This window comes from Mustela erminea, chromosome 4 (assembly GCF_009829155.1).
Source record: "Mustela erminea isolate mMusErm1 chromosome 4, mMusErm1.Pri, whole genome shotgun sequence".
Lineage (NCBI taxonomy): Eukaryota > Metazoa > Chordata > Mammalia > Carnivora > Mustelidae > Mustela > Mustela erminea.
In genome coordinates, this window is record NC_045617.1 from 17,252,060 (window position 1) to 17,276,379 (window position 24,320).

General features: G+C 39.5%; 1 protein-coding gene across 2 annotated transcripts in view; it reads left to right on the forward strand.

Moving 5' to 3' along the window:
• FRK (fyn related Src family tyrosine kinase) overlaps positions 1 to 7,127 on the forward strand; it is a 138,784-nt gene extending 131,657 nt beyond the window's left edge. For both annotated transcript variants that reach the window (XM_032338776.1, XM_032338775.1), the window contains 3 exons: positions 4,233 to 4,414; positions 5,512 to 5,677; positions 6,066 to 7,127. In XM_032338776.1, the coding sequence (XP_032194667.1) occupies positions 4,233 to 4,414; positions 5,512 to 5,677; positions 6,066 to 6,277 (560 nt within the window). In that variant the 3' untranslated portion in view covers positions 6,278 to 7,127. The remainder of the gene's footprint in view (positions 1 to 4,232; positions 4,415 to 5,511; positions 5,678 to 6,065) is intronic.
• Positions 7,128 to 24,320: the final 17,193 nt, after the last annotated feature.

The following is a 24,320-nucleotide window of genomic DNA, read 5'->3' on the forward strand; positions in this document are numbered from 1 at the left end:
GGCATTGGCCCAGAGCTGCCCTATGATCCTTGGTACATGGCCCTTACAACATGGCGGTTGGCTTCATCAGAGTGAGCAAGTGAGAGAACAGGAGAGGAGAGCCCTGCAAGATGAAGACCCTGTCTTTGATCACTTATCTCGGAAGAGATACCCCATGGCTCTTGCCGTATTTTATTTGTTAAAAGTGAGTTGGTGTTCCAAACCATATTTAATGGAAGGGGATTTCATAAGAGTTCAAATACCAGGAGATAGAGAATAGGAGAAACCATTTTAGAAACTGTCACTTGATGTAGGACTGGTCACCAGTGTATCTTGACTTTTTTATGTTTCTTTCCATACTGAGTTAATCTGGTATCGAAAGGCATAGCTATTTTGGCTAACACAGTAGCAATGCTTTCTCATTATGCTGCACACTAAGTTATGCTTTGTCTTTGGGGTGCCTGGGTGGCTCAGTCAGTGAAGCATCTGACTCTTGATTTTGGCTCAGGTCATGATCTCAGGTATGAGATGAAGCCTGTAATGGGCTCCATGTTTGGGTGGTCTGCTTGAGATTTTCTCTCTCCCTCTACCTCTCCCGCTGTGCACTCTCTCTTTTTCTCTCTCAATAAATAAGTAAATAAATAAATAAGTAAAATCTTTTCATTTACTTGAGAAAGAGAGCACAAGCAGAGAAGAGGGACAGAGGGAGAGGGAGACACAGACTCCCAACTGAGCAGGGAGCCCGACTTGAGACTTGGTCCCAGGACCCTGAGATCATGACCCAAGCAGAAGGCAGAGACTTAACTGACTGAGCCACCCACGTGCCCCAATAAATAAAGTCTTTAAAAAAAAGTTATGTTTTGTCTTTTTGCTTACATCTCATTTTAAACCGAATGATTGATGTTAGCTGCTATAATGTACAATTCAAATATTTTAGTGACATAACAAATATATGCATTTTTTATATGCAACAGACCTACCCTTCTACAAGACTCTCTTTAAATGGTGACATAGGGATTTAGACTCTTTTCATCATGTGGCTCTGCCATTTCAAAATGTATTTCTTCTAGCTACAAAAACAGAGATTTTAAAGTGACGAACGTCCTCTCTTGCACACGTTGCAGGACACAGAATTAGTGACGTGGCCCAATTTAAGTTCTAGGGAAGATGGGGAACATAGTGTTTTCCCAGGAAGAAAAGGACAGATAGGTCTATGAGTACTTAGTTTCACCACACATTGTACTTAAATGTGCTGCTTGTGTTAAAAAACCAAATATATATGTATGTACACACATGAGTACGCACATACACACACACACAGACACAGTGCTTAGATCTATACCATTTTAAAAAATGGACTCAACTCTATTTATTTCATTTCTTTTTAAGATTTTTATTTATTTGACAGAGCACAAGCCAAAGGCTCCTCAGGCAGAGGAGAAGCACTGAGTGGGGAGCTCGATGCGGGACTCAATCCCAGGACCCTGGGATCATGACCTGAGCCAAAGGCAGATGCTTAACCGACTGAGCCACCCAGGCGCCCTTATTTATTTCATTTTTTATTGAAAAGATGGCATACATAAATAACATACATCCTTTAGTATAATTTATCGTTAATTCAGAGTGAGCAAGTGAACAATGGGACAGCCACCGTACAAATCAACAATGCGAATGTGGCTAGCACTCCAGAGACTCCCTGAGTACCGTATCATTGATAGTCCCTCACAATCGTGAATTTCCTGCTAATTGCTTTCCCTTGGCTTCCACTCTCCTCTGCCAACTCCCTGTTGCCTTCCCTTCTTCACTAGGGTTTGGAAATTGACATCTCCTCTTGCTGTCTCCATATCCTCAGCTCCCGTTCTGGCCTCTGTCCCACATCTGCAGTGAAAATGCTCCTCCTGCCACCGAGGTCACCAATGACTCCCTAGTAATATTTAATAAATACCTTTTAGACCTTATCTTGCTGGACTTGTGGAATTTGACAATGGTGGTGACTTTCTCAAAACCTTTGTTAGGATGCTGTCTTCTGGTTTTTGTTTCATTCTTCTGGCTGATTCTTCTCGGTCTTCTCATAGGTTTATCTTCCTCTGTCCGCCCTAAATGTTGGTGTTTGTCATGATTCTGTCACTTCCTAACAGTCTCACTCACTTTTAATGTTTAACTCTTACCCACAAACTATGACTGTTAAGTTGATATCTTCCGCTGCATGTGTGCTCCAGACCCGTATGTCTGTCTTCATTTAGGCATTTCCATTTAGGCAATCCGTATGCATCTCAACCTTAACAGTTCTTAAACTGTTTAGTTCTGCAATGATAATAAAAGCAGGTAGTCAGATAACAAAACAGATTTACTCAGTTCTTTCTAGGTGCCAGGCTCTGCTTTAAGTGCTTAACATGAATTAACTCATTTTAATTCTCATTTTAACTCTCATTTTAACAACTGATATCATAAGGATATTACGATGACCACTGTATAGATGATGAAACAGAGGCACAGGAGTGTTAAGCAGCTTGCCTAAGGTCAGAAAGAAACGTGAGACAAAGCTCTGATCCAGATCCTGGCACTCTAGCTTCAAGCCAGTTTTCTAACCCCTGAGCAATAGTTGTCTTTCTTTTCTTTTCTTTTTTTAAATTTTATTTTATTTTATTTTAAGTGTTCCAAAATTCATTGTTTATGCACCACACCCAGTGCTCCATGCAATACGGGCCCTCCATAATACCCACCACCTGGCTCACCCAACCCTCCTCCCCCTCCCCTCTAAAACCCTGTTTGTTTCTCAGAGTCCACAGTCTCTCATGGTTCATCTCCCCCTCTGCTTTCCCCATCTCACTTCTCTCCATCTCCCCATGTCCTCCGTGTTAGTCCTTATGCTCCACAAGTAAGTGAAACCATATGATAATTGACTCTCTCTGCTTGACTTATTTCACTCAGCATAATCTCCTCCAGTCCCATCCATGTTGATACAAAAGTTGGGTATTCGTCCTTTCTGATGAAGGCATAATACTCCATTGTATATATGGACCACATCTTCCTTATCCATTCATCCATTGAAGGGCATCTTGGTTCTTTCAAATCAAGTTGTATCTAAGACTCTTGACTGTGAATTCAATACACTTTTGGTAATATTTGGCTTATTGAGTCAGGGGTGCTGGTAGTTTGGATTTACAGGAGACCTTTTTAATTCTCCAGAAATCTGAAGACTTCTACTAACAATATGGCAGCTAACAAGTATCCAGGGATGGCTGACCCCTCCTCACAGAGTCAGCCCAGAATAACACTAACCTCTCTACTAATGATCAAACTGAGTCTACTGCCTAACTTTCCTATACTTCGTTATATAGGATGAGTAGTGTTGGTAAAAACTATGTCTATTAAAGGTTTTTTTTTTTTTAAAGATTTTATTTATTTATTTGACAGAGAGATACACACAGAGAGAGGGAACACAACAGGGGGAGTGGGAAAGGGAGAAGTAGGGTTACTGCCGAGCTGGGAGCCCGACCTGAACCTCAATCCCAGGACCCTGGGATCATGATGTGAGCCGAAGGCAGCCGCTTAATGACTGAGCCACCCAGGCACCCGAAACTGTGTCTATTAAACTCTTGTCCATGCCTGGAGAGATGTGTGAACTATTTCTAAGAATAACGGGCTTAAAAAAGGAAGTAAAAAAAAAAATGTATCCAGCTTAATGGAGTACAAATGTGACATACTTATTTTATAACAACTACTAGACCTTTCATTTTTGTTAGTGAGCTAGTTTCTAAGACCAATATGATAGGAAAAAAATACCAATATGATGGAAGAATGAGAACTTCTCATCAGCGCCACCATGCAAATTGGTATCATCTTATAGCCCTAAAGACTAGAACAAACTATGAAATGTTTGAAGGAAATCTAGAGGCAACTAAGTAAACAATTTCCACAAAGAGATGATGCGTGCTGTGGAGATATGGTAATACCTGGGCTCTTCGGAGCTTTGGAGTTGTGTTCGAATTATGTGATGCTGTTGTTTCCTTCTCTGTGGAATGTTCCTTCAGGGGAGTGAGGGCCACAGCTGTGTCTGGACTCTGAAAAGTGTCGCCTCATTAACCCTTTAAAGTAAATGAATGGTCTGTATTAATTATGTTTCTTTGCTCAACAGATCGGTGCTATGACACTTAATCCCACCGATAGCTCATTCATCACAATTCTCAAAATTCACTTCAATAATTCACCTGATTTCCAAAGTCAACGTTTTACTTTCTCTTACTGCTCAGATGATGCTGGAACAAAAATCCATCTGCCTCAGCAGGTGGACATGGCCGCGCAGGTTGCCTCTGGGATGGCTTATCTGGAGTCGCAGAACTACATTCATAGAGATCTAGCTGCCAGAAACGTTCTGGTTGGTGAACATAATATCTACAAAGTTGCAGATTTTGGACTTGCAAGAGTTTTTAAGGTGAATTGTGTTTTGTTTTAATTAGGTTTTGTCACAGGTCAAAAGTCTAACATACCAGCAAACTGATAGATTTACTGTTGTTCCTCAAAATAATGTTTCTCCAAGTTTATCCAAAAAATAATGTTTCTCCAAGTTCGGTGGTCCGTAGAACACTTTAGTAGCCCAAGGCCTTGCAGATAAACCACCTTCTGTTTTTCTTTCTTCACCAAGGAGAAACAGAGGAAATGATTCCTAACCAGATGGGAAAGTACGTGATTAAGTTTGTGGTTGGATTAATGATCTGCCTTTCATGCAGTAGCTAGCCTCTATTGATTTGCCTCGATTTTCCTTACAAAAAGCAATATATTTTATATAGTTACTCCATCCACTTTGCTCACTTTCTGCCAAATTAATATTCATGTTGCCAGAATTCTTCGCAATCACTGACTTTTTAATTCCTGGCCCTCATCCTGTGTCATGACATCAGGCCAAAAGACACTGACATAAGTGACATACTATTAGGTGCTTTTCTCTGAATTTAATTTTTACTTTCTACATCGTGCCCTACAAATAGGGTGTGGAACATGAAACACAACGTATAAGTGATTCTCTTTTGATCTTCATGAATTCATTATCTCTTTTTTAAATAAGTTAATTAGAACCCCAGTGACTTGATATATTAATTTAAATCATTTGGATCCTACTTTTCAATGTTAGAAAGTGAAACATGGTAATTATTAAAGTCAGTGGCTCTCCGATAACAGCAGTAAGTCTGGAAACAGACTTTGCCTTCACTTTTTCTTTTTTTTTATTTGCTGAAGACCAAATGCCAAAGACCATCACATGTGAGTTCTCCCATGTGTAGTAGCGTGCTCTTGTCAGTGCTATTTTTAGCACATAGTAGGCTCTTAAATAATATTTTATTAATGTTGTCTCATAGATTTCTCAGTCTTATAAGCCAGATTTGGAATTTGCTACTAATTATCTATTGAACTAAGATCATTTTGAATGCTTTCCCTCTAAATTTTAATGTGAAGCAGGTTACAGATGAACAAGGGTAGCAATATATATATATCTATCTCACTTGAACTTGGCTTGATTCCTCAATGCATTAACAGGTAGGTAATGAAGACATCTATGAATCCAAACATGAAATAAAGCTGCCAGTGAAGTGGACTGCGCCCGAAGCCATTCGTGCTAATAAATTCAGCATTAAGTCCGATGTGTGGTCATTTGGAATCCTTCTTTATGAAATCATTACTTATGGCAAAACGCCTTATACTGGTGAGTAATTAATTCTGAAGTGGGCCTTTCTGCTGCAGGTCACTTACTTAGGTGTGACTTTAACTGCTTCGCCCAGACTTAGAGGGCAGAGTTATGGGGCTAACCACACCATGTGCCTGTGGGAGCATAATAGATAAAATTTGATGATGATGATTTGCATTAATGAGGTAGTTTATTGCCTCTTTCTCCTTTGCTCTTGAATTGCGGTCTTATAGACATTACTTGCTGCAAGATTTAGTTTAATATCTGCAGCTGGGGAAGGGGATGGTAGACCTCAGATCTTCACCAAAGAAATCAGTTTGCTTTATAATCTTGAATATAATTATCGATGAATTTAAGACCCTGATCTTTAACTTATTTTTTGTTGGTTCCGTTCTATGCTGTTTAGGCATGACAGGTGCTCAGGTAATCCAGATATTGGGTCAAAACTATAGACTCCCTCAACCACCTAACTGTCCACCACAGTTCTACAACATCATGTGGGAGTGTTGGAATGCAGACCCTAAGGAAAGGCCAACATTTGAGAAACTGCATTGGAAACTTGAAGACTATTTTGAAACAGACTTTTCATTTTCGGATACAAACAACTTTGTAAGATGAACACTGAAGAAGAACATTCAATAATGAAGTAACAAAAGAGTTCAATAATCAGTCCAGAAATAACAACCTTATTAATCGACTGCCAGAAGAGCTTACCTCGACATATTCAAGTGAGAAGGTCAACTTGGCCGTGTATTATGAAGAAGATTGTATGTACACTTCATTGACTAGGCAACACTGCAGGACAGTCTAAGATGATATTTTATCACTGTCTGGCAAAAATCAAACACATAAACACAGTTACTTTTCTTTTTTAAAAAAATACTTACATTTCTATTTATTGTTTGAAATACTGATCAAGAGGATCAACAGATGATAGTCAATTTTTACTCAGTGACTGTTGTAGCATTTTCCTGTTTACTGATTAAAGTGGTTATTCATTATTCCTCGGATTGCTGAATCCCATCAGGCTGTTATTATGAAGGAATCTGATTGCTTTGCTGCACAGCAGGACCTGTGCTTTGAGATTTTTTTTTTCTCTTTTAAAATATCCTGTAACTACAATGATGGTAAAGCCATGTGAAATGACTTGATTGTACTTGGAGTAATTGCACATATTTTTTTCCTATGCATAAAAAAATGAAGCAGCTGTTGAGAAAAAGAATTAAAATTTCTCTCATTTTGTAGAAGGAAATGATGGGGCTTTTCTGTACCTCGGTATGTGTCATCTGAGAATCATCTACATTAGTTTTAATCTCCTAATGTTAAGAATCAGATTGCAAAGCGGATGAGTTATTATCTCTGGAAATATGTGAGAAACATCTAATAGCCTGCAAAATCTGAGAAATAAGTATAAAATAGTTCAGGAAAATGAGAGGAGAGCAGTAGGATTGCCATGGCTTGGATTTCTGAATAATTTTAAGAAGATGGACCTTTGGTGTATAGGCTGGAGTTTTAAATTGATCACTGTACAGGTCAAGCTCAGTTTAGATCTAGAGGCTGGCTAGGAATAATGTCTGACTTGGGTTATGAAGCTGTATTTTTCTGTCTGGTAGGATAAAAGGGGTTTTTACTCATCTTATATGTGCATTAACCTTTGTAAGAATGTTACTGTCTTCTTAAGCAATGGGTAGATCAAATTTTGTGCCCCATTAGGTGATTAGGGAGGGTTCTCAGAGGCAGTTTCAGAATCAAGTATATATTCAGAGATCTCTGCTGTAAAGCAATATGAATGAAACAAGCCACAAGGAAGCATAAGATTCTGAGTACATTCTCTCATCTTTAAAGGAGAAGAGGAACATATCTGAACAGTTTTGGAAACCGAAATCCAAAGTAGAGGGAGGGCTAAGAAGAAAGTGTTTGAACTCTACCTGGAAGGCTGGTTCCACACCATCACCACTTCAGTGGTAGTCATGGGGACCTGCGTTCCTTCCGTCTGTCTTCTCTGTCACCAGCATTGTCCTCATTCTCAAAGTCACAGACGGCTCAGTAGCAGCTGGGGCTCCCTGTCCTTTTCTCCTCAACTAGTAGCAGAAAATGGGAAACCTCTCACTGCATTTTCAGCTGGCATAAAAGACACTCTTTTGCGGGGCACCTGGGTGGTGCAGTCCGTTAAGCCTCCGACTCTTGGTTTCCGATCATGTTGTGATTTCAGGGCCATGAGATCAACCCCCACGTCGGACTCCGTGCTCAGCGCGGAGTCTGCCTAAGATGCCCTTTCCCTCTGTCTGCTCTTCTCCCCCTGCCTCGCTCCCTCAGGTAAATAAATAAATAAATAAATAAACAAATCTTAAAAGAACATCATTCTTTTTTCTCTGTAGGCAAATTGGGGCATATGCTGACACATAATAGACTTACTATAATGTTGTGTGCCGATTGGCTTATGAATAAGTTCTGCCACTGAAGCCGGAAATGTGGCGATTCTTCCCGGAGACAGTTGGAAGGTCGGCTTATCAGAATGAAATTAGATGCTGGATAGGTATCCATTAAGGAGAAAATCCCAGATGTAGGTCGGTGTGCGTACATACATTCAGACTTCTCTGAAACTGAAATGGGTCATGTGGAGCTATTGATCATAGAGCGCCTTGACTTTTTTTTTTATAAACGGGAAGACTTCCAAGATAAGGTTCACATAAATTGTTTAAATCAGTTGCCTATGTATAGGACAACTTTATTTGTGTAAAGTCAGAGCCTGTGAAAATTCAACTACTGTATAATTTTTTTGTAGAAGCTGATAATAATAACTTGCTTAGTAAGATCTGATTTTGAAATGTGTAGAGAAGGCTATCCTTTCTTGTTTTAATAACACCTGAAACTGGCTTAACTTACTATGTTTGATTCTTGGAGACGTTTATGTTCAAGGTTCTGTCAAAGCAATCTATTATTCTTGTTTTTGCCTGATGGATCATAGAGAAAAATAATGGATTCAGTTATGAGAAGCAGTAATAGATTTTTTTTTAAGATGACATAAATTTCTTTCCCTGTATAGAATAAAAGGATCGGGAAAAGATAAGTTGAATTTTCCTACAATGAGCCAGTTCTTGTTAAATTTACCTCCCATAAAGTGTAGCCAAGCTCTTTTCTAGGTGATGTTTTATTTATGTAATTCAGTTATTTGGAGGTGGTGATGAAGGGTGTTAGTACATCATTCCATGTGGTATTTCAAATCTCCTCTGACAAAAACCTAAGAATTTTTGCAATAGGGAAAATTCAAAATTCCATTAAGCCTCTTTTAAGAAGGTTAGGAAGGTTAGGAAGGAAATAGGTATATATTACCTAAGGTCAAAAGAGGCACAGAGTGGATTCCTAATAGCTGTGGAACCTGAATATTGTATCATTGAAAACTAAGTAAAATGGAAGTGACCGGCCATCTGCTAACTGGGCCATGGTGGGCGGGGGTGTCTCAAAGGACACCAAAGACCAGGCGTGGAGAAATATCAGGCTGAGCCCATTCCCATCCTCTCATAATACATGTCTGCATGGTGGCTGCACGGATCAACTCAATCGTAAGGGGCCAAAGCTCTTGATTCTCTCTCTGATGGCCCAAAGGGAACCATTGCCCTTGGAACGATGCCATCGTGTCCCCCAGCTGGAGCTTTCTTGAGGAAGCAGCACCCTGCTGGTGATCCATGCCTTTGCCAAGCACATGCCCTATCTGCAAAAAGGTTTTTCATAGTCTAGTTGAGCATATGGTTTCTGGACCAAAAAGCCTGTCTGATAGTGTGTCTGTGGTGATTTGTAAGGACCTTGCAATGATAACATTGTGCAAACCAGAATGGTGAGAACATGGGTAGTTATTCACCTTGTGTTACCGTTTTCTCCCATTAAAAACACCTACTCTCAAAATAAATGGTAAATGAGGGTTGAATGCCTGGGTACCGGAATTGCCTGTGGGCTCCTCTGGAAATGTTCAGTTCTCTGGTATTTCCTTGGCATTGTTATGGAGAAGTTTTGGTCTATAGTCTCCAATATGATCGAAAAATTTAATGTTGTAACATTAAAAAAAAAAGAGAGAAAAGGCTGGGTAGTTTGGTGGAATGGGAAAACTTATAAATCTTTTAAATCCATGGCTCCAGTAATATTTTAATTTTCATAGTGTCATCTTTTTACTGCCTACACTACACCATTAAACTCCTTCAGATTTTTCCTTTTTTTTTTTATGAAGGAAGTGATGGTAAATCTCTTAAATTATTTATTTCATTTAGACATAAACTGGAGAATAAAAATAGCATGCAAACCCTGAATTTCAGAGCCTGTTACAAGTTAAGCTTCGATCTGCACCCGGATGACACTATCTATATCGAAGTTACGAGATTCAGTTATAAGGACAGAAACACCCAATTATTTCCATTTACTCTTCTTGCCTGAGTAGTTTATCCATTAGTCATCTGAAGTAACAGACTTCAATGTAACATCTTTTTCATCCTCTTGGAATATAATCAGCTCTTCCAGAAAAGGGTAACAAATCTCAAACCTGTGTTAAGTATCTAGTTATATATATTTCTGTGCAGGGGATTCAAGTCATAGAACATAATAACCCTGAAATCATATGTTAGGGGAAAATGCTAAAATCAACTAAAATTGCTTGGTTTGAAAAAAGCTAAACATTGTCTTGTAATAATTCTCTGGGATTTTAGAATAGAGGTTTGATTGTACTTTATGTGAAAGATAAGGCTGCTTGATATTAACCAAATTGCTTTAATGTTTATGGTCCACACAATTTCAGGGTCAAGGATATTAGAGCTTTTAATCATTTTTCAGAATCTGCATTTAATTATAGATTCAGAAAGTGGGAAAGAAAGCAAATTAGCCAGATTCTATACTTTAGAGGTACCATAGTCTCTAAAAAATGAGTATTTCTGTGTTATATGCTTTAATAATACATTGTATGATTACATGCAAATGTATTTACACGTGATTAATATATGTATCAAAAAAAGATAAAAAAGACTTCTTTCTGGGGCACCTGGCTGGCTCAGTAGGACATGTGACTGTATTTCAGGGTTGTGAGTTCACACCCCACATTGGGTGTGGAGCCTACTTAAAATAAAAGAAAAAGAAAAGACTTCTTTTAATTGTTCCACTTGTTACATTGCTATTCCTTATCTTGGCTTAAATGCAACCAATATTTGAAAAATTTCTACTTCTGGGTTCAAAATACCAAGGCAAAGGCTTTTCTTGAAAATACATTTTACTCTAAGTGTTCTATCTTTATTTATGCTGGATGTTTTCATCATGCCAGTTATATCAAACTAATCACTTTTAACTTAACTTTTAAAAGTTGACTTCACTGTTTCAGAGGTCAAGTTGGTTGTGGACCTATGACATAAATTTGATGTATTTTATAGCATTTAAAATGTTTCCTCAGGTGACTACATTAAAAGGGCTTACATTTATGTGATGGGCAAAGTAAGTTGGTGAATACAGGAAATAGACCTTGCTACACACTCACTGCTGGTCACCTGCTTCATGCCACCTTTATCAGAGACCCAAGCTGATGGAGAGACCCCAGCTCTGACATTTTCCGTTGCTGTAGCAGTGGGAATGAGAGCCCTAGTGGGTCTCATGTTGACAACTGAATCCTTGGGCCCAGAAGATACATACGTTGCTTCTACTAACAACTAACTCATTGACCATAATCACATGGCTTTACCGAGACACAAGGAGCACTGGGTGTATAATCTTACCATGTACCCAGAGAGAGGACACCAGAAATACTCAGGCAACAGCACTAAACGCTATCACACTACATTAGAACCTAAAGTTTTACATGAAGCTGAGTGTTGGAAGGCCACTTATACTTATTTACCCATTCCTTTCCCTTAATTATTTTATTTATTCATTAAACAAATGTAGATTGCTAATGAGTAACAGACATTGGGCTACATAATTGAATAAAGTTGTGAACAAGGGAAAAATGGACCCTGCTTTCTCTCAGGTTACAATCTATCCGGGGAGATGGATTGGAGTATGTGACTCACAAATCTATGTGCACAATTTTATCTTCTCATATTCTCCTGAAGAATGAACTTAAGGTCTGTAAGCTACTAGCCTGTGGTAAGCTACTATCCTATGTCCATTCTTTCCTTGCTTCTTAAAATAGAAGAACCTCTTTTATTGGAACCCAGCTAAAAGATCACATTTCTCAGCCTTTTCCGTAGCTCAGGGTTACCAAGGAGATATAAGAGAAAATTGCTCGAGGGACCTCTAGGAAGACTCCATAAGAGGTGGACAGAGAACCGGAATGGGCTTTTTCTTTCTTTTCCTCTCTCGTACTATTTTAAGCCTAAAATCCAATAACCGTCTTAGATTGTAAAGAAGCATTATAGACGGAAGTCACTTATCAGTAGAGTCTGGGTTCTTGACAAGAGGGCAGCTGCCATACTTGCCTTGGATGGCTGACCTCAGAAATTCTACTACAGGCGAGGGAGAAGATAGAAAGAGAGAACATTATGCAAGCAGACGTTATTTCCAATTTCTCTTTCTAGAGATTGGAACAATTTCTGAATGGCACATTGTCTACTTAAAACTTCCCTTCCACGAGGTATTGGAAAATAACTTCTCAGATATTGCTAGGATTTTTGTCCAAGTACTGGGTGTTCATGATATGGTTAGATTTGGGAAGAGTTTTAATTGTTTAGGGCTGATATCAGGCCATCAGCTGTCCATGTGCCCAACCCCTGAGATATCTTTTCTCCCATCTGAAGGGACCTCTTGGTCTCAGCTCTTTCTCCTCTATTTTTCTGCTCTCCCTGGGTCCAACAGAAACTTTTGACCCTTCTGTCCAGACCCCCTCACTAATAGCAGGAGCTGTTCTCTCCTTCACCAGGACGTGTGTTGGGAATACTCCAGTGCTTTCCTTCCTTGCATGCTCTACTTGGGAATTCCGCTCTCAGATTCCCCAAGCCATCTGGAAGTTCCTCCCATTTTCCCTCCTCACATATCAGAATGGGGCCTTACAAACTTCGTGTGCATCCTTTTGGCCCCATTCTTCCCTTGTCTTTGAGAGCTTTAGTCTTTTAGGGTTGTGGGGTTGGGTGGGGTGGACCAGAAGGCTGATGACTGCTGAAAAGCCTCGAATTTTAAAAGACAAGAATTTGACTTTTGTTTTCCACTGTTTTTGTGTTTTGTTTTTTTTTGTTTTTGTTTTTGTTTTTTTTTGATAATAGATGTCTCATGGTCTAGTTGCCTGATATGGGAGGACCAAAGCATAATAAAAATACCTGGGAAAAAACATCAATTAATATCTTAAAATAGTATCCTGCCACACATGGAAATTAAACAAAGAAACAAAAATACATAAATAACTACTTGACTATGGTTGTGCTGAGATCATGAAGGAGAAATGTATGGTGCTGTGACAATGAATAAATGTCCCCATAACTAGGTCTGGAGAGTTGGGGAGAAATGGAGACATGATGTTTTACTGTGGTCTGAAGGAAAAGAAGGTGTTTATTGACTCTTGGAAGGAAATAGGCACAACAAAGACAAAGAGTGTGGGACAACTGAAGAACTAAAAGAAATCTAGTTGGCCTGGAGTGCGTGGAGTGAGGGGGAATGGTTCACAAGTTAAGACCGGCCAGGCAAGTTCCATCCCTGTAATGGGGGCTGTGTAGTCACAGGTTAGTAATCTTATTTTTAATCCTAATGGGAAGACATTGATTACAATCTTTAAATTGGTAGCACGACCTATTTGGGATTTTTTAAAATACTGTTTTCACTAGCGAATGGAGAATGGCTATGAGGAGACAGTTAGGAGGTCCGTTTGTCTGGGAGGGAGATGATAGTGGGCCAGAGGAGTGGATGGCAGGGGATCTAGAAAACTGAAAACACGTGAGATGTTTGGAGGTAAAGCAAGGAGCTCTTGATAACTGGATATGTGGGCAAGGAATAATTACGTATCAAGGATGACCCTATATGTCCTCTAGGAGCAGCTAGATGTGAAACAGTGGAAAGGAAGCAGATCAGGAGAACAACAATCAGAGGAGTTGGTTAGCTGATCAGCTGTCGTGAAACGTCTAACTTGAGGGAGCCTGTGTGGTGCAGCTGGTTGAGTGATTGCCTTCAGCAATCTGGAGTCCCACAATCAAGTCCCGCATGGGGCTCCTGCCCAGCGGGGAGTCTGCTTCTCCTTCTGACCTTCTCCCCTCTCATTGCTCTCTAAATTTCTCTCCCTCAAATAAATAAAATCTTAAAAAAAAAAAAAAAAGAGAGAGAAAGAGAGAGAGAGAAGAATCATCCAACTTGAGATGTTAATTAGAGTTGAGTATTTGGACCTGGAGCCCAGAAGTGAAGTATAAAGCCAAATGTAAACTTAGGAGGACTTTGGTATAAGGGAACCATGTCAGGAAAGGAAAACCCCTCAGAGAAAGAGCAGAGAAGGAGAAACAAAGAGGATTCGTTCTGAGGAGATGGGCCTTTAAATGTGGGTAGAGAAAAAGCCAGAGAAATGGGTGAGAAATCAAGAGTGTGTTATTACAGGAAGCCAAGAATTAAGGGGTGCCAGTTGTACTGAGCCTTAATGAGAGTCAAAGACCTGGGAAGTGGAAGGTTCCTTGAGCTCTTAGAAACACAGCAGTCCTTTGAAAGTGCAAGTTCACCAGAGAAGTGGGATCAAAAGTGAGATTTTAGGGAGCTGAGGCACAAGCACGAGATGGGTGAGGACACTTAGGGCCTGGACAGCCTTTCTCCATAGGGCAGTGTGCACGCAGGAGACGATAGGTAGCATCGAGCAGTGAATGTGGGACTCAGAGGAGGTTCTAAAAATCAGAGACTAGATCTTGTTTGAGTGCTGTTAGGATGGCTTCTAGAGGTTATTGTAGCAAGAGTGAGAAGGTAGTCTGGAAACATTTTGCAACTAAAATAAATCTTAAAGAATAACTGCTGCCTTGCTCACTAAATTTGTATGGATTCTATAATATGGATATTTATATGGATATTTAATTTAGTTAAGCTAAATATCCTTGCCTTAAGGGAAATAAAGTCTGGAATGTAGTAGAAACATCTTTGAATGACTGTATCTCCTATTCCAGAACCATTTACTTTGTTTGAGTGAAAATTTCATGGTGAAATTTTCTTACCTGTTTCTCCAAGACTGATTGTTTCTCCAAGTTTGACTTTTCTTTAGAAATATAACTTTTAACAGGATTAGAGAAACAGGAAAAAAAGTTTTTCAAGTAATCCCAAGTAAAATATCTATTCATTTTCCTTGAATGTCTTTTTCCTTGAATGTCTGGTCTAATTGTTCAAAATGAAACACTATGGCTCATTGCGGATGAATTATGAAATCCATTTAAGAGCACGTTACAATGATGTCAGGGAGGTGATACAAAGCTGGAGGGTTAATATTTCAGGGGGAAGGCATTTGAACCACACCCAAAGAAGATAATCATAAAGAATAAAAGGGAAAACAAAAGGAAAATTCAACAAAGAAAGGCAAGGTTATTTTAAGAAAACATATCATCAAAATCTTAGGAGAAATATTTCTTCATTTATCTTGTTAATCGGCTTATGAATAATGCAGAAATGTACTTATTTCGCTTTAAAATAGCCTTAGTTCAAACCCTAGGTTTTTGGACTTGAGTCAGACAGATGTGATTTCACAATAAAATCTTTCTTGCACATTATCTTCATCAACCTATTTTCATAAAACCGCAGAATTAGAGAGCTGGTAGGCACATTCGAGATCATACAGTTGGTCTCGCAGGAGTTCTTTTCTTCTTTTGAAATGAAAACTCAGAAGCAAAAATAATAAAAAGCAAGGGGTATTTAGTTATTTGAGAGAGAGTTTTCTTCAAAGGAAAATGCTTCCTAGACTCTTTAAATCCTTGTAGAATTATTTGCAAATCTTCAAGAAAAGACTCAGCATAAATAAGATTGCCTCAAGTTAATTATCTTTCTCTTGTGTGTTAGAGAAACTTATGGTACTTAATTTAGAGAAAACCAAAGATAAAATTTGAGATTTGATTTTGTGGCTGCACATTAAAGGTATTTGAAAGCGCACAAGATGTGCAACGTTGTGCAAATGGGAGTGGGTACCAACATCAAGTAATAGCAGAAATCAAGCCCCGGGATAAATGAAGTCCACAAGTTCTCAAGCTCACCAGCAGGTGGGGGCCCAGATCGCAGCTGAAGAGCTCCAGTTGAGGACTTGGGGGAAGAGAAGAAAAGAACCTTGAAAATAAGCTAAAATTCTCATCTCATATTTAGTTTGTGTAATAAAAAATAGCAGAGGTAAGCTCACGTGATCCTAAGTCCCATGCTCAGACCTGCATGAAGACACTGATTGTGGATGACAGCACAGGGCCCCACAGTTTCGAGAAGTGCACATTACACGTAGCTCACTCCTCCCCAAACTCTAATTACCAAAGTAACTTTGAGTCCTCACCAAAGTAGAGTGAATGGCACGTAGCCTTCATAAATGTTCCCTTTTTGATGTATAGATTTTAATATTTTAGCTCTCATTTTTATACGTATTTTTATGATATGCTCTGAATATCTTCCCACAAGCCCAATTATATTCCAAACGCACTGACATACCCTTTATATAGTGTTGCTTGCTTTCTTTGCTTATTCACTCTTATAACAAAGAGGTATGAATAAACTTCTGTGAAATTAATTTTTAAAAATTATAGGCATTTTGATTGTTATTAATACAAAAAGTAAAACATTTTCAATATGACCTTGCGAAACTGACAACTAATCATAGTTCATTTTTTTCAATCATAGGAGAGTTAAATTATTTTTATACTGGTGAAAAATTGTACATTTTCCCCCCCTACTGTGCTTTAGAACTTTTAGTTTAGGAAACAGTGAAAATGATATGTTGTTCGTGGCATTAACTGCACTTAATTTGGAACCTTAGAATAATTTTATTTTCTTCCACTAAATCTTTAATGCACTTTCAGCATAAAATTTAAATATATTAATATGTCAAGTATTGATTTTATGTTAACATTTTAAGGCTATCTAAATCACACCGATACTTTTTGGTGGATCTGAAAACCAGTTGATGCGTACTTTATTATCTGCTCGATATTATGATCTTAAGTGCATTTGTTGACTAAAAAGAATTATGTCCTTCAGGTTCATTCTATTATGATAATCAGATTTCTAATACTGTGAAGAAGACTTAGAAAGATTCATGCACTTTTTCTGTGTGAATGATACAATTATATTTTCTTTTTCATTTTGACATTACTTGGTTAAATTCTGGGTCTCTTACACAATGAGAAGGTTTTAAGAAAGGAAGGCATTACTTGATTACTGATGGAAGAATGCCATTTGGAAGGTTGACTTCATGTCTGGTTGGTCTCATCGTTTCTGTAGTAAAATGGATGAAAAAAATAGAGAATATTAGAATCCCAGTATGGTTCTGGGAGACTGCTGTGCTAAGAGAAAATTTGCCTCTGGGACCATTTAAGAGAACACTTGATTTACCTACAGAGCAAGTTTTCAGTAACACCTTTATAAAATACTAACTGGTTTCAGGCAAAGACAGGGAGAGCGGAAGTGAAAAGGGGGAACGTTCTCTGAGAAATTAAGGGATTTTCTAGGGATTTTCTTCTTTATGCATTCCACAGGGGTTGTCCTCTTTTTCTCTACTTCATACTTCCTATGTTTGGTGGAGGGTACAAATGAGTTAAGGGAAAGGAGAAAAAAAAAGGGAACTGAAAGAAGAAATAATGTAGTGAAGCATCAAGATGGTGAGCCAGGGGACGAAAACGAGCTCTTCCCTCCTGAGACTACATAGTCAGATTTATAGTCTCTATTTTAGCCTTAGCCAGAGATTTACTGACAGATCTTTGCCAAATCAAATCACTTAATTCCAGAAGCCCTCCCCCCCTCCTTTTTTGCTCTTTTAAAGATATTATTGTTAGTGTTTATGAATTGCAACCGGGGTTTCAGAAACATAAAGCCATGAATATTTCATGAAGCTCTTGAGATACTTGGATCTAAGTATGGTTACCAAAGACAGCCAACTCTCAAATCCCACTTAGTGGGTTACATGTGGAGAACTTTAGTTCTGGACTGAAATCCTCTTGCCACATAATATATTTCCGAGCCGTCTCCTTTTACAAGTTTGTCAGTGTGTAGTTAAGGAAAGCAATCTAATTTAATTTCAGTCTGGACACTAAATCTTCTGCCGTGAAGGTTGAGACGGAAGGAGGTGGGGTGGGGGGGTCGAGGAACTGCTTTGGGCTTTCATTCAATCATCATTTCAACACTCATTGGGCATCTGCTCCACGCTCGAGACCAAATTAGGGTTTGCAAATAAAAATACAAGTAATAGAGGAAAGCTTGTGTCATCGTGTGATAAGGCTTTGAGGCTAGGCTTTCTGGGTTTGAATTCTAGATTTGGGTTACTAGCAGCTAGCCTTGAGCATTTATTTAATCCCTTTCATCTGTTTTCTTATATGCAAAATGGGGATGTCACCTAGGTGAGAGACTTGTTTTAAAAATTAGGTGAGTAGAGCAAGTAGAGCCAGATACTGACACATGACTGTGTACTCAGTGCAGGTTACCTGTGAAGATCCGGTCTCTGTCCTCCAAGACAGTCATCTAAGGGGCACTATGGGTAAGGAATGAATCACTACAACATAGTATGGTAACCCAGACCTGCATGGGCCTTTATGAGGGCCCAGGAGACACACAGAAATCAGTCTGGAGGGTTGGTCCAGGTTGGAAAAGGAGTTCAACACCAGGTTTTGAAGAGAATTGCATGCTAAGCCAAGGCCCTGTACTGTAGTCTGAAAAGAAATATGGGTAAACAGTGTATAGACTTCTAATCTGAGCTTCAAACTCAGGAGATCTTTGTCCAAGAAACTCTAATCAGGGTTTTCAACCTGGGATTGACACTTCTCTTAAGACATGGATGAACTTAGTTTTACATCTTTAGCTTTTGACCCTTAAAAGGGTCCATCAGAGATTAGGCTTTGTTCTAAGGGATCTCTTTATGTTGTCAAAATTTTAAAAATTAGCTTTATGTTGGGGCGCCTGGGTGGCTCAGTGGGTTAAAGCCTCTGCCTGCAGCTCAGGTCATGATCCCAGGGTCCTGGGATCGAACCCCGCGTCGGGCTCTCTGCTCAGCGGGGAGCCTGCTTTCTCCTCTCTCTCTGTCAGCTTCTCTGCCTACTTGTGATCTCTGTCTGTCAAATAAATAAATAAAATCTTTAAAAAAAATTAGCTTTACGTTTAACCTATTTTTTATTCATTAACCATATTTCTCAAATTACTACTTACTCTTTGCATTTTATTCCTATTTTAAAAATTTAATCTCTTTCTTTAGAGAATTTTGGAATTCTTGGCCTTTATAAAATATGTTTATTTGCCTCACATTTTTCTTCAGGTCTGGCAGGTATTACAGAAGAGAAAGCACTGGTTTTAGGAGAGCTGGTTCCAGGGTAGTAAGGGCAATGCATAATGGGGTTTGGTAGAGCGAACTCTGTATGTGGAGGAGGAGTCCTGTTCCTTCACTCTGTGACCTTGAACTGCCTAATTAATTACTCAAACTCATTTAAAAAACTTTCTAAAATATGGGTATCCCATGGAATAATGAATATGGAAATAGACAGCGTACAGAGTATTCTGAACAATCTAAGCTAAATCTAGTTCATGGTCATGAACAGAACCCACCCTGGGGTTTACAAGGATTTGTTTGTCCTGGGGGAGCGGGCTTCTACATCACAAATACTTAATGTTAGCATAGCACTGGTACATAGTTGGCAATTAAAATATATCATGTGCACGAATAGATAAAAGAATGGGATAACCAGAACTTCCACAACTAAAATCACAGCTTCTGGCTTCTCAGCAGGTGGCAAGTTAAACATTCCCCTAAGAGCGCACTGAAGACAGCCTGGTTTGCTTATACCCAGATCGGCTGGTGCCCAGTGGTCAAGGGGGCAGGTTAGGAGGCAGACATGAAGATGTCCAACCGCCTGGTTCCATCATGCAGCGGGAGCCGTACAATAAATGGGAAGAAGGAGCCTGAAACCAAGTCCAAAGATATTCTCCACGAGTCATCTCACAATTCTGTTTCTACAAAAACTGACGTGATGCTGAAACTTTCCATGAAAGCTTTCTGAGGAGAAGCACAGGATAGGGTTCCCGATTGATTCACTAGGATACCTGCTTCCAGAATAAGCAAAACCAAATGGATTACTTTCATTTTCCTTCAGGACTGAGTTTTTAGGAATGCTTTATCTCCATTCTCTGCTCTCAGTGTAGAATCAAAGACGTCACCTGTGGTTGGGATCAATAAGACCAAATTTAGTATGAAGGTGGATCATCTCATATAAACCAGATAAAAGACGAAATTTTATTGTCTCAATTTTATCTGTGCTAAGACAAAAATTAAGTCCACAGGAAGCCTGCTGTGGTTGGTATCAGTTTGTCAGGCTTGTGACTTAATAATTTGAGGAAACTTGAATGTCAGCATAGAAAATGCTTTGGCAAATCTTAAACTGAGAAGTTTCCACACTAAGGGCTGGTTCTAGAAGAAGAGCTTCCTGAACCATAAAGAAAATTTTCAGGTCACACAGATTCTAATATTATAGTCTAATTGAGCTACCCTCAGGCTAAGTCCTCATTTAAGGTCCTGAATGATTTACTATGAGTTCTTTTCTCCATTCTGGAGACAGGTGTTTTAGATCAGGTTAGCGTGACTGTTCACTTACTCATTTTCATGCAGCAACTATTTATTGAGTACTTATGTGGCAGGTATTTTCCCAGGCTCTGGGGTTAATGGAGCGAACAAAACAGAACAGGTCTCTGTCCCATATTCTAAGTATGATTTCACCCTTAACCTTTTTTTTTTTTTTTAAAGATTTTTATTTATTTATTTGACAGACAGAGATCACAAGTAGGCAGAGAGGCAAGCAGAGAGAAAAAGGGGAAGCAGGTTCCCTGCTGAGCAGAGAGCCCGATGCAAGATTCGCTCCCAGGACCCTGGGATCATGACCTGGGCCGAAGGCAGAGGCTTAACCCACTGAGGCACCCAGGCGCCCTTCACCCTTAACCTTATTCTGACCCAGAATTCCTGCCTGAATCCTGCAGTTTCCATAACCAGAAAGGCAATATTATGGGAATATAAGGATAAAGTGGAGCTAAAATATTTCTAATCATGTAGTTAATCTCCAAAGTTCCAGAAGACTCCAGTTGTCCACTTACATATGGTTAAGGTTTTTTTTCAAACTAAATTCCGAAAGCTTGATGATTCTTTGAAACAAATCTCAACTGTCCCATGTCTGGAAAGCAGAATTAACAGTCCCATCTCTTAGCTAAATAATTTCTAGGGTTTTTTTGTTTTGTTTTGTTTTAATTCTAGAAACCTTTTTAGGTAGAATTTATATGAAATGATCTCAGTGCTTATGTTTAAATATTTTTGCAAAAACATGGAATGCTTCAAGCTTAGGTTATCTTGGTTTGCCTTTGGGGAATGACAACAGGATACTGTTGGCAATGGTAGATCGTTTTAAAGAGAAATTGAAAATATAAATCCTGTTGATGTCTGGACAAACATTTCCCTCAGTTCTGCTGTGAAGAGCCATCTGAGTTTTGTCAGTTGCAGCGTTTCTGTAGCTATAACAACAACGGCAACAGCCCCGAAATCCTTGTGTTCTTTTAAACATCTGATCAGTAGAGCAAAGCTTTGAAGAGCCTTATGAGACTCCTTGTTGCCAAGAAACTTCAAACCTACCTTGGGTTGTGGATCTTCAAACCTTTGCAAACATTCTAATTAACTCTGTGTAAGTATTGTACTCTAGATAGCAATTGTACTGCATAGGTAGACTCCGTGTATAGCTTACTCCATCTCCAACTTGAGAAGCATCTCCTTTGCAAAAATTAAGAAAAAGAAACCTCGTTTAGAATGGAGTCGGGAGGCCAGTAGGGGGAGCTCTCATCCCCTACCTCCTGTCAATTGCAGCGCCAATGGGAAGAGAGGGACCTTGCTCTGGAAACTAACTTTTTCTTTCTTACTTTCTTTTCTTCTTTCTTTCTTTCTTTCTTTCTTTCCTTCTTTCTTTCTTTCTTTCTTTCTTTCTTTCTTTCTTTCTTTCCTTCTTTTTTTTTTTTTTTGAAAAGTGTGAAGTTTACTTCATATTGGGTAATACAATCATTCTTATGGCCATATATCATTTCTGATTACAAATGTTACAGTTATAGACCAAGGATGCCCACAGTGAGGGAAAAGAAGGCAAAATTTTAAAGATCACACACTCACACACACACACACACACACACACACACACACACTCTCTCTCTCTCTCTCTCTTCCTAATTGTCCCATCATGAAGGAAATCCTTCTGTCAGCTTAGGATACATTTCATTTAATTATATCAGAAGTTTTTATATGAAAGGAACTAACTTTTTTTTATCTCAGTAGGAGGAAGGAAGTTGGCTGGGCCACAGTCCAGCCTGTGAGAGACAGTCACATTCAGCCAATGAAAAGCCACTCTATTTCAGCTCTAGTTTACTCCATTGGACTTTCAGTTTCTTTTCTTTTTTCTTCTTTTTATAAAAATTATTTTTATTAACGTAAAATGTATTATTTGCTCCAGGGGTACAGGTCTGTGAATCATCAGGCTTACACACTTCACAGCACTCACTGTAACACATACCCTCCTCAGCGTCCATAACCCAACCTCCCTCTCCCTATCTCCCCCACCCCCCAGTAACCCTCAGTTTGTTTTGTGAGATTAAGAGTCTCTTATGGTTTGTCTCCCTCCTGATCCCATCTTGTTTCATTTCTCCTTTCCCTACCCACCACAACCCACCCCCCTGCCTCTCAAATGCCTCATATCAGAGAGATAATTTGATATTTAGACTTTTAGTTACTAATAGCCCCTCCTAACTCCCTCCTTTCCTCCATAAAAGAGGGGTCGGTCCTCTCTTTTGGTCCCTGGACTGATTACAAGTCTCTGCTAATCCTGAATACACCCGTTTTTCCTGGTAAAATAACTGACAGTTTTCTTTTTAAGATTAACACATTAAAATTTTCAGACTTAAAATTGGTATCCATCTTTTGTCCATTATGCCTTTCATGATTTTTCACTCCCTTGCTTTTCTGACTTCTTCAGTAAAGCAGAATATGTTGATATCAACTTACTTCACCTTTCCAAGTTTGCCTTTAGTATTACAGTGATTTGCTTAGCGTGATGGTGATTGCAGCCAGTGGACTTTTCCCCTCTTTTTTCCTATTTATCATTTGTTTTCTTACCAGTGGTCTCAAAAGCAGAACTCTCTATATTATTTTAAAAAATTTATTTATTTATTTTAGAGAGAGAGAGAGTATGCGTGCATATGCATAAGCAGGGGGAGGCAGAGAGAGAGAATCTCAAGCAGACTCCCTGCTAAGCATGGAGCCTAATGCAGGGGTCGATCCCACACCTGAGCCAAAACCAAGAGTCAGATGCTTAACGACGGACTGAGCCACCCAGGAGCCGCTCTTCATTCTAATACAGTCAAGTGAACACCATAAGCCTCAAAATGGGTGAGAAATTGGTCTCAACTGAAATGTCGGAGAGGAGCGCTGGCTATTGAAAATATTCATGAGTAACATGATGGAATCAGCACATTCAAAAGAGCAGTGAAAGAATAGGGTGGCCCTCAGCAAATGTCACATTCCTTCTTTTAAACTTCCCTTTCTTTGCTTACTCCCTAAATGCTCCTAGATTTTCTGCGCATCTCTAAAGGCACTTCTGCTAGAGTACTGGGTCCGGTCCTTTGGCTTTAAGTATCATCTCTGTGTAGAGTGAACCGCTGTGCGTGATCGCTTGACGCGCGGCCGGTTAGTCTCCGCTTGCCCGCAGGCTTTGCGGTGCCCTGCTTTGTGCCACGGGAGGCCAGTTGCCATGGACTGCATCGTCCTGACTCCTCGCTCTGGTCTCTGGTTGGAATTAGACAATGGGAGACTTGGAGGAAAGTGGATTTGGGTAATTACTCCTCTTCCCTTCTCACTGCTGAATGGTGATTCTGGCTTCCACGCTTGCTGGCGGGCCCCTTCTCTGCCATGGCAGCTCCCACTGGGCTCAGGTAGCCCATCACTTCCTCCTCTTGCTCCTTCGTATCTGGAATTAATGCGGCTTCCTTCTGTTGCCGGTTTGTGTGATGCACTTGGTCTTTTGAGTCCCTTCATCTTGCGCACACTTGGAACCCTGACAGAGACAGCTTCTCACTGGGTATCAGGAATCATGGTAAGTGTTAGAGATGCAGTGGCGAACAAAACAGGTAATGTTTTTGTCTTTGCCGAGCTTACATCCTAGCATGTGGGCCTAGCCAGTAAGCTGGTTAACTAGTAAAAAGAAAATTACTGTTTGTGGTAAAATATATGATAGCAAGAGAGTGGCTCCAAGGACAGACAGGTGTGGGGCTTTGGAGACTGTGCTAATTTAGGTATGAAAATCTGTTCCTGTGGAGGTAGCCAATGAAGGACAAATAAAATAGCCAGTTGAAGGACAGGAGAAAACAGCACATACAAAGGGCCTGAGGCTGGCAAAGATGTTGGTGATACTTAAATCTCCATCTAAGTAGAAGGCCTCCTATTTAAATTCTCCTCTTACATCTGAAACAGATACATATTTTCATGTATTGAACTAAGACT